The sequence below is a fragment of the Lathamus discolor genome, chromosome 7 (genome assembly GCF_037157495.1).
Source record: "Lathamus discolor isolate bLatDis1 chromosome 7, bLatDis1.hap1, whole genome shotgun sequence".
NCBI classification, from domain to species: Eukaryota; Metazoa; Chordata; class Aves; order Psittaciformes; family Psittacidae; genus Lathamus; species Lathamus discolor.
Window position 1 is genome coordinate 13,373,563 of NC_088890.1, and position 12,283 is coordinate 13,385,845.

A 12,283-nucleotide genomic window follows, 5' to 3' on the forward strand; every position below is an offset into this window, starting at 1 on the left:
GGCAAGCAACAAAACTGCTGCCTATTTGTGACATAAGGAAACTACTATAGAGGAGTTCAGAATACATCATTAAAACACTAAAGCCAAGAACAGGAACATATTCTCATATGTGTTCATTGCTAAGATATCTCCCCTCACATCTTTCCTCCAGCTGACAACCTATTTCACTGCTGTAACAAAATAATATAAAAGTTAAGCTAATCCAAACAAGTGCTCAAAAAATGCAGTTGGAAAAAGAAGTTCACTGCTACACAGTGAAATATGTAGCTATACATGTTTCTGCTATACATGCTAAACTGCTATACATGAAACAGTAGCAAGGGTTAAAAATACTTCTTGCCATTCTCTTTGGTTATGTTCAGTAACTTATGTTTACAACTATATAATTTACCAACAACAAATGTCCCTGATTTACCTGACAGGCCTATGGGCACTCAACTGAAGCAAGATATCAGCACCATCCCCCATAGCATCTCTGTAGCTAAGCTGGGTAGCTGCAGACTCAGTGGACCATCCATCCAACGCAGCAGCCTTTGTGGTTGTAACTGCAACCAGTTACAGACAGTGTTGCTCAGAGTCACGATGATGCTACAAGTATTACATTTGTTTTATAATGACATGTATTAAACTTGACTCAAGAAACTACACAGAAAAGCATTTAAGTTGGTCCTCAAGGAAAGCAGCAAAAAGACAACTTCTGTCTTCAGGCTTAGATGAGGCACAAATTAGTATTTCAGATCTTCCAGGGAAACTCTGACGAAAGAATCCTACTACTAAAAGAAATAAAAACAAAATGTATTTCAATGGCTGTTTATACTGCATTCAGGGCAAGAACTGGTAGAACTACATTACATCCTGGCCAGGGCACTGTTCTCTACTCTATGTTATAGGCAAAAGTGATTAGGTGTAAGATAGTTTACCTAGAACTATCTTACACCTAATCACTTTTGCCTATAAATTGTATTTTTCTCCAGATTTTGGTACTCCACTACTTATTTCTACTTCACTGTCAGTAAGCATGTATATTACACTTGCCACTATAATAAGCCATCAAAACTGTGCTTGATAGATTGCAGCCCCAAGGCAGGAGTGGGGGAAGCAGAAAAAAATTGACTTTTTTTTTTTTTTTTTACTTTCCCCACACAAAGTTTTATTTTCAGCTATAGAACCAAAGAAAAATTATAGTTTTCCCTTCTAGCCCAATAAATTATATTTTCTTGGTGCAGTACCTAAATAAATGGTTTAAAAACACTTTTGCTATTGAAAGGGCAGAGTGATTTTAAATCCAATAGAATTTCCTAACAGATAAGAGAAAACAGATTTTAAATACAAGATCACAACTGATAACTGATCCTCATATCCTATAATTCCTCTTTGGAAGAAAACGTATTTCATTTTTGCATTTCAGCTCTAGTGCTGCAACTTTTGTACTGTCTCTTAAAGCCATATCTACTTCACAAAAAAATAGATAAGTGGATTTCTTATGCAAAAAAAAGACAGAAACATGCCCTATTTTAAAACGGTCTTTCAGACACTTTTAAGTATTAAGACTAACAAATTTTATCTCTTCACTTTACCCAGTCACATTGATCTTTAACAAACTAAAGAAAATGAGATTATAACAATTTTCCCTAACTACACCTGGTCTCACTAATGAAATTCCACCTTAGCTTCTCAGTAGAACATTAAGTCACTTAAGTAGTACATCACTTGTGAAAGTCCTAAGACTTAACACAACATTAAAAGAGGTTGAACCATAAACTCTATATTTCACCTAAGGCTAAGTCTTACCATAGCAACTGTTAAGAAACAAAAACACTTGGAAGTAGCCAAGCAATCAAACTTGTGCTTCTGTTCACCAATAATAAGGGAAGTTTAGACTGGCTCTTGCAAACACAGCCATAATCTTGCAAACCATTAAGTGAATGGTTAACTTTTTACAAGATAGTTTAAACTTCAAATAGACGAAGTTAACACATGTGATTGCATGATCAGGCTTTTACAGCAATGTACTGATAACACAATTACATTTATGCTCGCAATGTATCCACATTTAGCAACATTTTTATTCCAGGCCTTCCTTGTAAATGAAGAAGACTTCTAATTACAATAAAGACACACTCTGAAGAGCCTTATCATAGTTGCAGTGCTGGCTCATACAACTCTTACCCTTTATTCCTCCCCTACACCACCTCTGCAGCTACACTGGGCTTTGACATACCAGTTTACAGGAACAAGACAAGCTGGATCAATGAACTGAACCTTGTTAAGCACTGCCAAAAACAAAGTTAGCTTCAACTGTGAGCAGTTCCCTACACTTGGTTACCAAGCAGCTACATAAACAGTTCAACAAGCCCCAGTGAAATAGTGACACAAAAGCTGCATTAGCCAAGACTGCTGCCAAGAGAAATAAATACTAGTAAAATTACAGCCTAACCTAAACCTGCATCTACCTGTTCATAACTCACTCGGATGAATAAGCACATTGAAACAAATGGGGGCAGGGAGGTACCCAACAGCCTCAGATGAGCCTCTTCTTTCAATCTGTTAAGCAACCTAAGAATGCCAAGGTCATGGTTTGATGAGAGCCTTAAAAGTCATTTTAATTTACTCCATTACACCCTTTCAAACTAAGTTTACTAATTGCTTACAAGACCTGCTACAACTATGTGCAGAAGAAATGGGATGGGGAAGTGAGAACAATCTACATTTAACACATGAACTGCAGCAGATCATCTTTAAAATAAATAAAATCAGCATTTGCCATCCACTAAGTTCAAAAGCTGAAAAAAACTGTGTAACTGCTAGAAACAGCAACAACTCAAAGCAAAAAATACTTCACATCTCACTTGTCCTTATTTGCCTTGGTCCTCAAATGGGTACTTTTTGTTTGTTACTTCAGGAACAGCCTGTGACTGAGTATGATCCATTGTTTTCCAATAAATAAGTCTGCAAACCATTTGTGTTTGCACAACCCCCGACTTCAGCATATTTTTTTTGAGAAACTGAGCTCTGAACTTCATAAAAGTCCTAAGAAATGTCTCTACAAAGTATTATTTTAGATTTCATCTTCTCATTCCAAAGCAATCAGTTTACTACAGTTCTTAAACTATGTAATATAATGGAAAGGTTCAAGAACACTGAAGAGCATTCTTTCCAAGTCGCAGACTTGAGAGAAAAAAAAAAAGCCAAAGAAAACCATGGCAATGTACGCAACCAGGGTCTCCATGAGGTTCCAGGTAAGAGCTGCCAGGTTTGGTTTAAGTAATAGCTTCTAATAATCAATAAACATTAATAATAACCTAGATTTCCTAAATGGAAAAAAAGTCAGGAGTCTGTTCATTCTCCAAGTTTCACATCTTCCCGAGAACCTGCCCCTATACAATCACTTTTTTTAATTACTTTGAAATACATGTAATAGTGGCAAGAACAATACAAATAGCCTGAAGAAATACTTTAGAAAAGGGAAAATACTTTAAACATATTATACAGCAAAAATACACCGTAGTGAGCCCATTCTAAAATCATCAAAATATTAAACATTATGTGTTTCTGCTGAGCCAATGCCTTCTCTTCAAAGGGCAAAGTACATTTCAGAACTTGTTTTTCTTTCAAAATCATTAATTCAAGCAGTACCAGCAAGCTGCAGAAAGATTAATAAAAAGAAAAACCACACGCACCAAAAGCTACAAACCTTTTACAAGTCAGAGGGATTCTAGAAACACAAACCAAGCCCCTGCAGTCACTGGTTGCTAACAAAACACTGGTAAAAGCACGTATCTCCTGCAGAAGCCTGTAGTCTGGCACTAGGCCTCAAAAACAAGGAGACAGCCTGGGAGCCAGAAAGTGAGCAACTCTATAGCAACGCACCCAGGGAAGCCTTTCCCCTTCCTGCCAAATAGTGATCCACCAAGGAAGTCACCCGGCGCAGCACCAGCGCTCATCCTTGACAAGGAGCACGGCTGCTTCCAGCCACAGCGCACCTCCGGACGGGAGCCCGCCAGCGTGAGCTGCGAAAGGAAGCCCGGGAAAAGCAAAACTCCTGCGAGCTGGAAAACGGAAGACTATGGAAACACAGAGCAGCTCCCACAGATCGCCTCTGCAGAACGCACCTACTGGCTGTCCCCTCCTCATCAGAAGCACTTGGATGCAATCACCACGCAGCGTGGTGTACAAAGCCTGGAAAGAAATAATCTAAGCCATTCGTATCTTTATGTAAATAAAGCTATTAGATACTGTATACAGCAGATACTGCAACAGTATACAACAGACACTACCACAGTGAGCTAAACTTTCCGCTTAAAAACCCCCAGATGTCATATAAAATGTACAGAGCAACAGGCTTCCTGTACTGAGTAGGACAAGAAGACCTGAGAGAGCCCCCTGAACAAAGCTACGCAAACCCTGTCAGATAAAGCTACTAGCTAAAAAACTACTCCATCCAAAATTAAATGGGAACTAAGGCAAGCTTGTTCAGCTCGTGGAAGCCATATACAGGCAAAAAGAGAAGCCAGGTAGCATCCCACTGACTTAGAATGCAGAAGTGTTCTAAGGGACAGCTGAAGATTGCCAAGAGTCACACTTACATCGTCTCTCCAGTCTTAGCAACATGACAAAGAAACTGATCCAGTATTGGACACACTTCCTTCTTCCCTCTCTTCTCAAAATCTGTTGGTATGACACAAAAGAATGGTAAAAGAAAATAGAACAGAAATTAAAAATAGTTATCTAAGCGATCAGTACAGTTTCCACAAAATTATTTCCATGCTTTCACAATACTTCAGTTGTTCCCAAGAGCTCCACCAGCTCCCCAGCCCTGTAAAACACTTAATATTGTCATGTGGAGAAACATGCATCTGACTAGCAAAAGTTGATTTGCAACTTCTTGTGAGCAGCTACAACAGAGAAGGAGCCTGGTGTCCTCAGGCTGCATCCAACAAGGCAAGCTAGCACAGAAGCGGGCTGGGGAGGCAGGAGAAGAGCAGGTCGGGGCGAGGGCCGGGGACGGAAGGCAGGCAGGCTCGCGGGGGCCAAGAGGGCAGCAGCCGAGAGGAGCCCCGGGCCTGCAGGAGGCAGGGGCGGCGCTGGGGTCACCAACCTCCCTGCGCTGCTCCCCCTCACGCAGCCCCGAGCGAGCCCGGGGGGAGCACCAGGGCAGCGCGGACCAGGGGTTCACCGCTCCCCTGCCCCACCGGGAGCCCCCCAGGCCTCTCGCCGCTCTGCGGGACCCGTTTCCCTCCTACGCGAGCAGCCCCTTCCCCACAGCACGGGCGCCCCGACCCTCGTCCGCCGGCGGCGGGGAGCTGCGGCTCCCCGCACACAAGAGGGTCTGCGCTGCGAGGAGCCCCTGCCTCCCTCAGCGTGGGGACACGGCTCCCCCCACCCGCCGCAACCCCCGGCACCACCTTTCAGAGCCTCCTGCAGCCTCTCGATGTCCATGATCCGCCTGGGTGTCTCCCCCCGCTGCGCGCTGCTCCCCTCCTCCAGCCCCCCCCCCCCGCCCCGCGCAGGAACCGGGCTGCGGGCGCCGCGCACACACAGAGACCCCGGGCTCAGCAACCCTCCAACATGGCGCCCGCGCCGTCTCCGTGCGCGGCCCCGACAGCCCTCCCTCCCTCTCGCCGGGGGGCGGGGGCGCGCGGGAGGGCGGGGCCGCGGGGCGGCTCCGAGGGAGGAACCGGGCGGGAGGAGGCGGGCGCGGCTCCGTTGGGCGGCCCCGGGCTGCAGTGTTCGCGTTCCGCCGCCGCCGCTCGCTCTCCCCGCGCCTCCTCAGCGCGGCGGCTCCCGACCTCCGCACGCGCGGTCCTCCGCGGGTCCTGCGTGGAGCGGCCGGCAACGCGGAGCTCCCCCGCGGGGCGGGCGGGGGCGGCGGCCCCTCAGGGAGCTCCTGCGCCTTCCTCCTCCTCCCGCCTCCGGCTGAGGCGGCTGCTCTACCCCACCCTCACCTCCAGCGCGCAGGTAACGCCCGACCCCCTTTTACTGTCAAGAATGAGCTGCTTTTTCCCTTCTTCACCCTTCCTGCCTCCCGCTCATCAAGCCCCTCAGCTGCGCTCCGTACCTGTGTTCAGGGATGAGCCCTTCCACCACCCTGTGCCCTCCTGGCTAAGAGGAGGTGAAGTCCAAGCAGCGTCTCGTCACCACCTCAGCGGGATGCGGGGAGCCCGGCATAAAGGGGGTAAGCAGAAGCCAGCCGAACACATACACCTTGTCCACCCCACACGCTCCAGTAGGGTGAGGGACATGCCGTGGCTGTTCCTGTAAGGAGAGGAAAATGGTGATTTAATACAGAAGAAGAAGTTGTAAATAACGTAGCCAGATATCGATGCCAGCTGTTACTCCAGGCATACGTGATCTGGCACATCTGCGGTGATTCACTATTAGGTAAAATGCCGATATAGCCCTGGATCGTGTCCCGGCCTCCTCCCGAGGCCTGCGCTTGCGAGCAGCCCTGTGCCCAGAGGTGTCCGTGCTCCCCTGCAGGCACATCCCGCTGCGCTCAGGGCTGGGGCTGGCCTGGCAGAGCACAGGGCTGATGGCAGCAAGGGTGGTCAACTGCGCACAGCAGAAACAGACTCAGCGCTACCATTGCAGGGGAGCTAGCAAAGAGAGCGGTATCAGCAGCTGTACTACACTCTCCAAGCACCACCTTGACAACAGAGAACCTCCAACATTGCTATGTTTCTTAGAAATGCTGCCTAATGTCAGTGACACAGTTTGTGGACCATCCCAAATAGCTGCGAGACCGACTTGGTACCCATAGCAAGCAGTCCTGTGCTGCAAGCTGCTTTCTCTGACCCCTGGTGTTGATTTTATCATGCAGGAGATAATCCAGAAGTTGTGCAAGTAATGGTCTTCACTGGCAACTGCATCACACAGAAACACTGACTTTTCATAGAATCATAGGATGCTTTGGGCTGGAAGAGACCTTACCAGTTCCAACCCCCTGCCATGGGCAGGGACACCTTCCACTAGACCAGGTTGCTCCAAGCCCTGTCCAGCCTGGCCTTGAACACTGCCAGGGATGGGGCAGCCACAGCTTCTCTGGGCAGCCTGTGCCAGCGCCTCAGCACCCTCACAGGGAAGAATTTGTATTTAAGAAAATGTATGGCTTATAATAGTAAGAACCTTTCAAGTCTCTGACAGTTTGAAGTTTACATTATCCTATTAGGGATATTTAAGGCTTCATATCTACAGATGCCCTATACAAAACATTTCTTTCACACTACTATGAAAGCCTTTGTTACAATAAGCAGATTTTACAAGGAAATTTCTGTGTTCTCTGTGAGGGCAGAGGGGAACTAATGAACCTCCTCCACTCCTCTGCCTCTGCGGGTCAACAAGAGGAGGGAAAAGCATCAGCGTGAGCTAACAAACTGACGTTATGGGAGAGGGGCCAAGGTACAACTTGCCCAAACCTGTAGGGAAGGAACAAAATAAAACCCAGCAAACTTGTGCATGAGATGGCATTAAAACCATAGTGAATTTAGCTGCTGTTTTGCTTCTGACCAATCTGTTCATCATAGAGACATGGACACTGTTAACAGTGGTCATTACTGGCCATCTTACCCTTGCAGCTGTGCTATACCATGACTCTCCCTGCCTCAAGCCCTCTGCAGCACATGTACCTTTACAGTAAAAGACATTTCTCCTAACTGAAGCTATGCTAGTCTGCTTTTATAATGAGACAATAACACTCGACATGGCAAGCAAGTGAAAAATCTCTTCAACACAGAAAAAAAGCTGTGTTGTGAGAAGAGCTGGAAGAGGATGGGACAGGGTTTCAAAGCAAGCAGTGTATACTGGGCTGAAAACAGAAGCACTGAGGCCCGTATGCAGATAAACCAGCAGTTGAAAAGGGCAGTGCAATTCAGACTACAGGCTTTTCCTTGAAGTCCACTTTATTGTTTTAAAAGAGGTATCAAAGTCCATTTGAAATAACAAAAATACTAGCTTACCTTTGCAACCCTCAGCAAAACAGAGGAGCAGAGACCATACCTTTCCTAGAGCAGAGCTTCTCTTAAATGACTTCTACAGCCCAGCTGACCACATTTCCCTGGCAGCAAGGGGATATCCCAGCCCCGCTTGCTCTTTGTAATAATTCTCAGAGCTGGTCACATGCTCTCAGTTTTCAGCTCCTCCTGAGGAACTGCATTTCCCAGCATGACTGGTCTTAAAGAATCCCACCAGCCAAAACAAGCTTAGAGAGACAGAAACATGCATATTCATGTCTAGTACAGTTACGTATCCCACTCTAAAAACTCTAGGAGAGCAAATTCAATCATCCTTAACAATATCCCATTCCATTTACAGGTGTCACCAACACCAACTAAATAAAGCTCTTACTTATCAATTTGAAAAGTTGTATTGTTAGCCTGTTCCTTTAAAACAAAAAACAAACGCAGTTGTTTCTAAGATACCTGGAGTTACAGTTGAAAACTGGGACAACAAAGCATTTCTCCACTAAAAAGGCAAGTTGCAGGAGAAAGAAAGAAATACACTCTTTCTAAATTCGTGTGCTACATTCTAGGGAGAAATAGAAAACTAATGCCACAGTTTGTAATCGAATTAAAGAAACTCAACCGATTCATTAAGTGCTTTAGAGCCATTTCTTTGCACTCAGCAAGCTTCAGGTGAGGTTTGGTGCTAATGCTGCATAGTGCGGTGTGTGTGCTTGCAGCCCTCTGGCTTTCTGCACCTTTGCTATTGACAAGTTCCACATTTCCCTGGCGCTGCTCAGTCACGCAGAGCCTGCTCCAAGGGTGGGTAAAAGCCACTGGAGGACACGGCTGGTCTCTAAAAGTGAGATATCAGCTAACAGGGCAGTTTCCACAGGATTTACCTGATAGGAAATGTCTCTGGTTTCATTCCGACACTTTTATTTCTTATTATAAGTGAACTTTTATTTTCTGAAGAGTAGCATTTATCACACAGCTGTCATACATCAAATAAATTATCACTGTGCTACCTTGGGGCTGAAGGAAGATCTTTGTTTCATAGTTTGGCAGAATCTACAAGAAGTGAACCAACTATATGTTAACATTGACTTTTCATTGCTGAGAAGCTTTCCTAATTCTTCTCATCTAGTCAGACTAGGTGGCAAATCTTTCCTACATCTAAAAGATGACAGCATTTTATAGTTCACACAGGTACATGACTGACGAATAAGAAACAGCTGGGTTACATCTACCACTCAGCCATAAACTTAATTCAGCCCTCGCTTGCCGTGGGCTCATGCCGGCTTCCTTATTAGCCAGCCAAAGGCAAAACTTCTGGGAGAGACAAAATGTTAATGCGCTGGTTACAAATACCTTTTAATTCAAATGACAAAACACTGACAATCATTGAAAACAAAAGACAATAATATGACTGTTTTTTGCACGTAGCAGCAGACTGCGGAAAGCAATGCTTCTGATCAGTTTTAGTTTGATGTGCCTTCACATCCCTGTGGGCACTGACACACCAGAAACTCTTATTTCCTTCTCTTTCTTGAAGTCTTCTTTTTGATACTGGTCACTGATGGAGAATGTGCACATGCATCTACCAGCCATTCTCTGTTTGCACTGAAAAAGTATTTCAGGGAGACAGGAATCTTTCATTATTAAAAATGTCATTTCCCAACTTACAGAAAATACACACTAAAGCCACATTCCCTATCTTCTGATCTCCTGCCCTCCTAGCACAGGAGAAGCAATAAGAGAAAGCACTTTCCATTTTCCAGCCCCCTCTCTCTCTTCCTCCTCCTATTAGAGGAAAAAAGACCAAATAACAGACCTCTGAAAGCTTTTTGTTTTCTGTAGGAAAGACATTTTAAATCACATTATTTGGGGGGGGGGGAGGGAAGGCAAACATTGAACATGAAGAGGTCCTGGAAATTCAATGACAGAGGTAGATTTAATGAAAACACGGTTCTTTTGGGTGTGGTGTTGTCTTTTGTGTTTTTTGTTTCAGGGAAAATGTTTAGAGATACACAAATAATATCTACCTATTTCTGAGGAAACGAGAACCACATCCTCTGGAGCAGGAACAAAATAAAACCCATAATTATTTCTATGGAAATAAAGCAAAGAAAGCACATGAATGACTTGCGTATTTTTGTGGTAACGAGGATTATTTCACATGCATTTCAGGATGGAGCTCAGCTTGGGGGAGGTTTGCATATTTTGAAACCCACATCCCCTTAACTAACTGAATCATATTTCAGTTCACAGCAAATGATCTTTTCCTTCCATTTTCAAAGGAGAAACATTTAAATACAACCCTAGAATACAAAAAAGCTCATAGGCATCTTCATTGATGTGTTGTGTGATCTCCAGCAAATGGGTTAGGCAGTCATCCTGTGCTTCTTCATTAATGAAACAGGAATGATAATTACTCTTTTTTGTAAGGTATTTGGCACACCTTGTAATAACATGCACAGAGAGTATGATTTCATTTGGTGTCAGTTCCTAATGCCGCTGGTAGAGTATTTACTGAGAATCAACAGTGAAAACAATCACCTTGTTTGGAGAGATGTGGTGGGTTTGAACATTTAACTAAAGAACGAGGAGAAACTGACAATCCAGAGTGAGTTTTTCTTCTTGCACTGAACTTACACAAAGCCTTGTTCAGGTTTACATTTTATATTTGTTTTCAAGCCTCTGCAAGACACTTTGAGACTTTTCAAAGAGAGCAGGTCCAGGTCACATGTACAACATGAGTCCAGCTCAAGTCAAGTCCCCACATGTTTGCTTGCATCAGTCTGAGCCCATGGCAAACCAGGTTTGCAGTTTCCTTCCCAAGCTGTTTTCTCACACCTTCCTCGCATGCATCCCCAGGACAGAAAGCTTCATGTCGACTGCTTGACAAAATGCAGGATCATTCACATTAAAACCAGACTTGTTTTCCCTCCTGGAGACCCAGGTGTGAGGAAGCCAATATTCAAAACAAGCTGCCCTTTAGCAGCTCTGAGCTGAAGAGGTGGGAGAGCTTTGCTTAAAGGCGTGTACTCTGCGAGGGCACCTGCCTTGCACTGGTCTAACCACCACAGCGGGGAATTAACCACTTCCAGAAAGGTTTGGGAAGGATGTTTCTGCAGGAAGAGGTCAACTGATGCCACTTTATTCTTTAGAAAAAGAGCCGCGTCTTTTCAGCATCATTATTTCAGTATGACCAAAATGGGTTGGTTCTAAGACACCATTGCACATTGTTGGACTATACGGTATTTTCAAATAAAAGCAATTATGATTTATTTATAGAAATGTAGAAATCAAAACATCTTACTTCAAAAGAAAACACAGCCAAGTGCTTTGTTAATCTTAAATGGCCATTCTCATCTTGGTGTTTTGTCTCAATTTTCATTTCAAAGGAAGTGTTGACAGTTTGGGTTTTAGTCTGAGCAGAGATGAAAGAAAAATTTCCAAACATTGCTATTTCTTTGGAAGCACAAACAGCAATTCCTTATCTCATGCCAGTGGAAGCTTGTCCTCTGCATAGATCCCAGTGTGGATGTGCACTGGCCCCATAAGCACACTGGGAGAACAGTCCAGCCTCTGCTGGGGACAGCCCATGCACCGGTGCCATAAAACCTCAGGGGGGGTGGTATTTGGTGTCCCTTTCATGGCATCATGTTTGTATCTAATAGAGAGGAGCAGAACATTCTCTGACAGTTGGCTCCTTTATGGTTACATTCTTGGGAGAGGAATCTCTTCTTAAAGCAGTGGGAAGGAAATTATTTTAAATCAAAATGATCGACAGTTTGTGCTGAAGCTGGTAACGTCAAGATTTATCACAGTACTAAAAGTCTTCACTTTTTCCTCAGTTAGTTGTACTTTATTCCCAGCTCTGAATGTCAAAGAACATACAGAGAAGTTACCTCTACTAGGAACCTACTTATGGGATGAATGTAAAATGACAGCCGAGCTCTGTTTAGAGTCAATGCTCCATTGATGTATCCTGGAGTCCAAACCATGGCCACCAATGTGTGTGCAGTAGTGAGGGCAGGGAAGAAGGAGATGATTCCAGTATCCATGTCCCTCACCTGTGGGTAACCGAGCTCCAAGGCATTGCCTCAGTGAACCGAAGTGTGTTTGTTCCAAGAAGGAGAGCTGCAGCCAATGAGACTTAGACTGATGTAACAAACCCAGCAGTACAGCAGCGGGGACAGGGAAAATCACAGCTCAGCAACAGCAGGGAAGTGCCCATCCTGTTTGCTGTTGTGCCTGGGGTAGTTCTGCAGAGCCCCTACTTCACAAAAAACTGTGCCTTGTGCCCACAGCAAAACTGACTGAAGCCATGCCTGAGAATG

The 12,283-nt window shown here is 44.7% G+C and overlaps 1 protein-coding gene across 3 annotated transcripts in view; it reads right to left on the bottom strand.

Moving 5' to 3' along the window:
* PPP4R2 (protein phosphatase 4 regulatory subunit 2) overlaps nucleotides 1-8,091 on the bottom strand; it is a 34,225-nt gene extending 26,134 nt beyond the window's left edge. The window contains exons 1-3 of one of the 3 annotated variants that reach the window (XM_065687226.1): nucleotides 7,996-8,091; nucleotides 6,059-6,255; nucleotides 4,587-4,668 (exon numbers count right to left, since the gene is read on the bottom strand). In XM_065687226.1, the coding sequence (XP_065543298.1) occupies nucleotides 4,587-4,588 (2 nt within the window). In that variant the 5' untranslated portion in view covers nucleotides 4,589-4,668; nucleotides 6,059-6,255; nucleotides 7,996-8,091. Of the gene's footprint in view, nucleotides 1-4,586; nucleotides 4,669-5,405; nucleotides 5,512-6,058; nucleotides 6,256-7,955 lie in introns of those variants that run through there. The other 2 variants (XM_065687227.1, XM_065687225.1) reach the window with 2 other exon arrangements.
* Nucleotides 8,092-12,283: the final 4,192 nt, after the last annotated feature.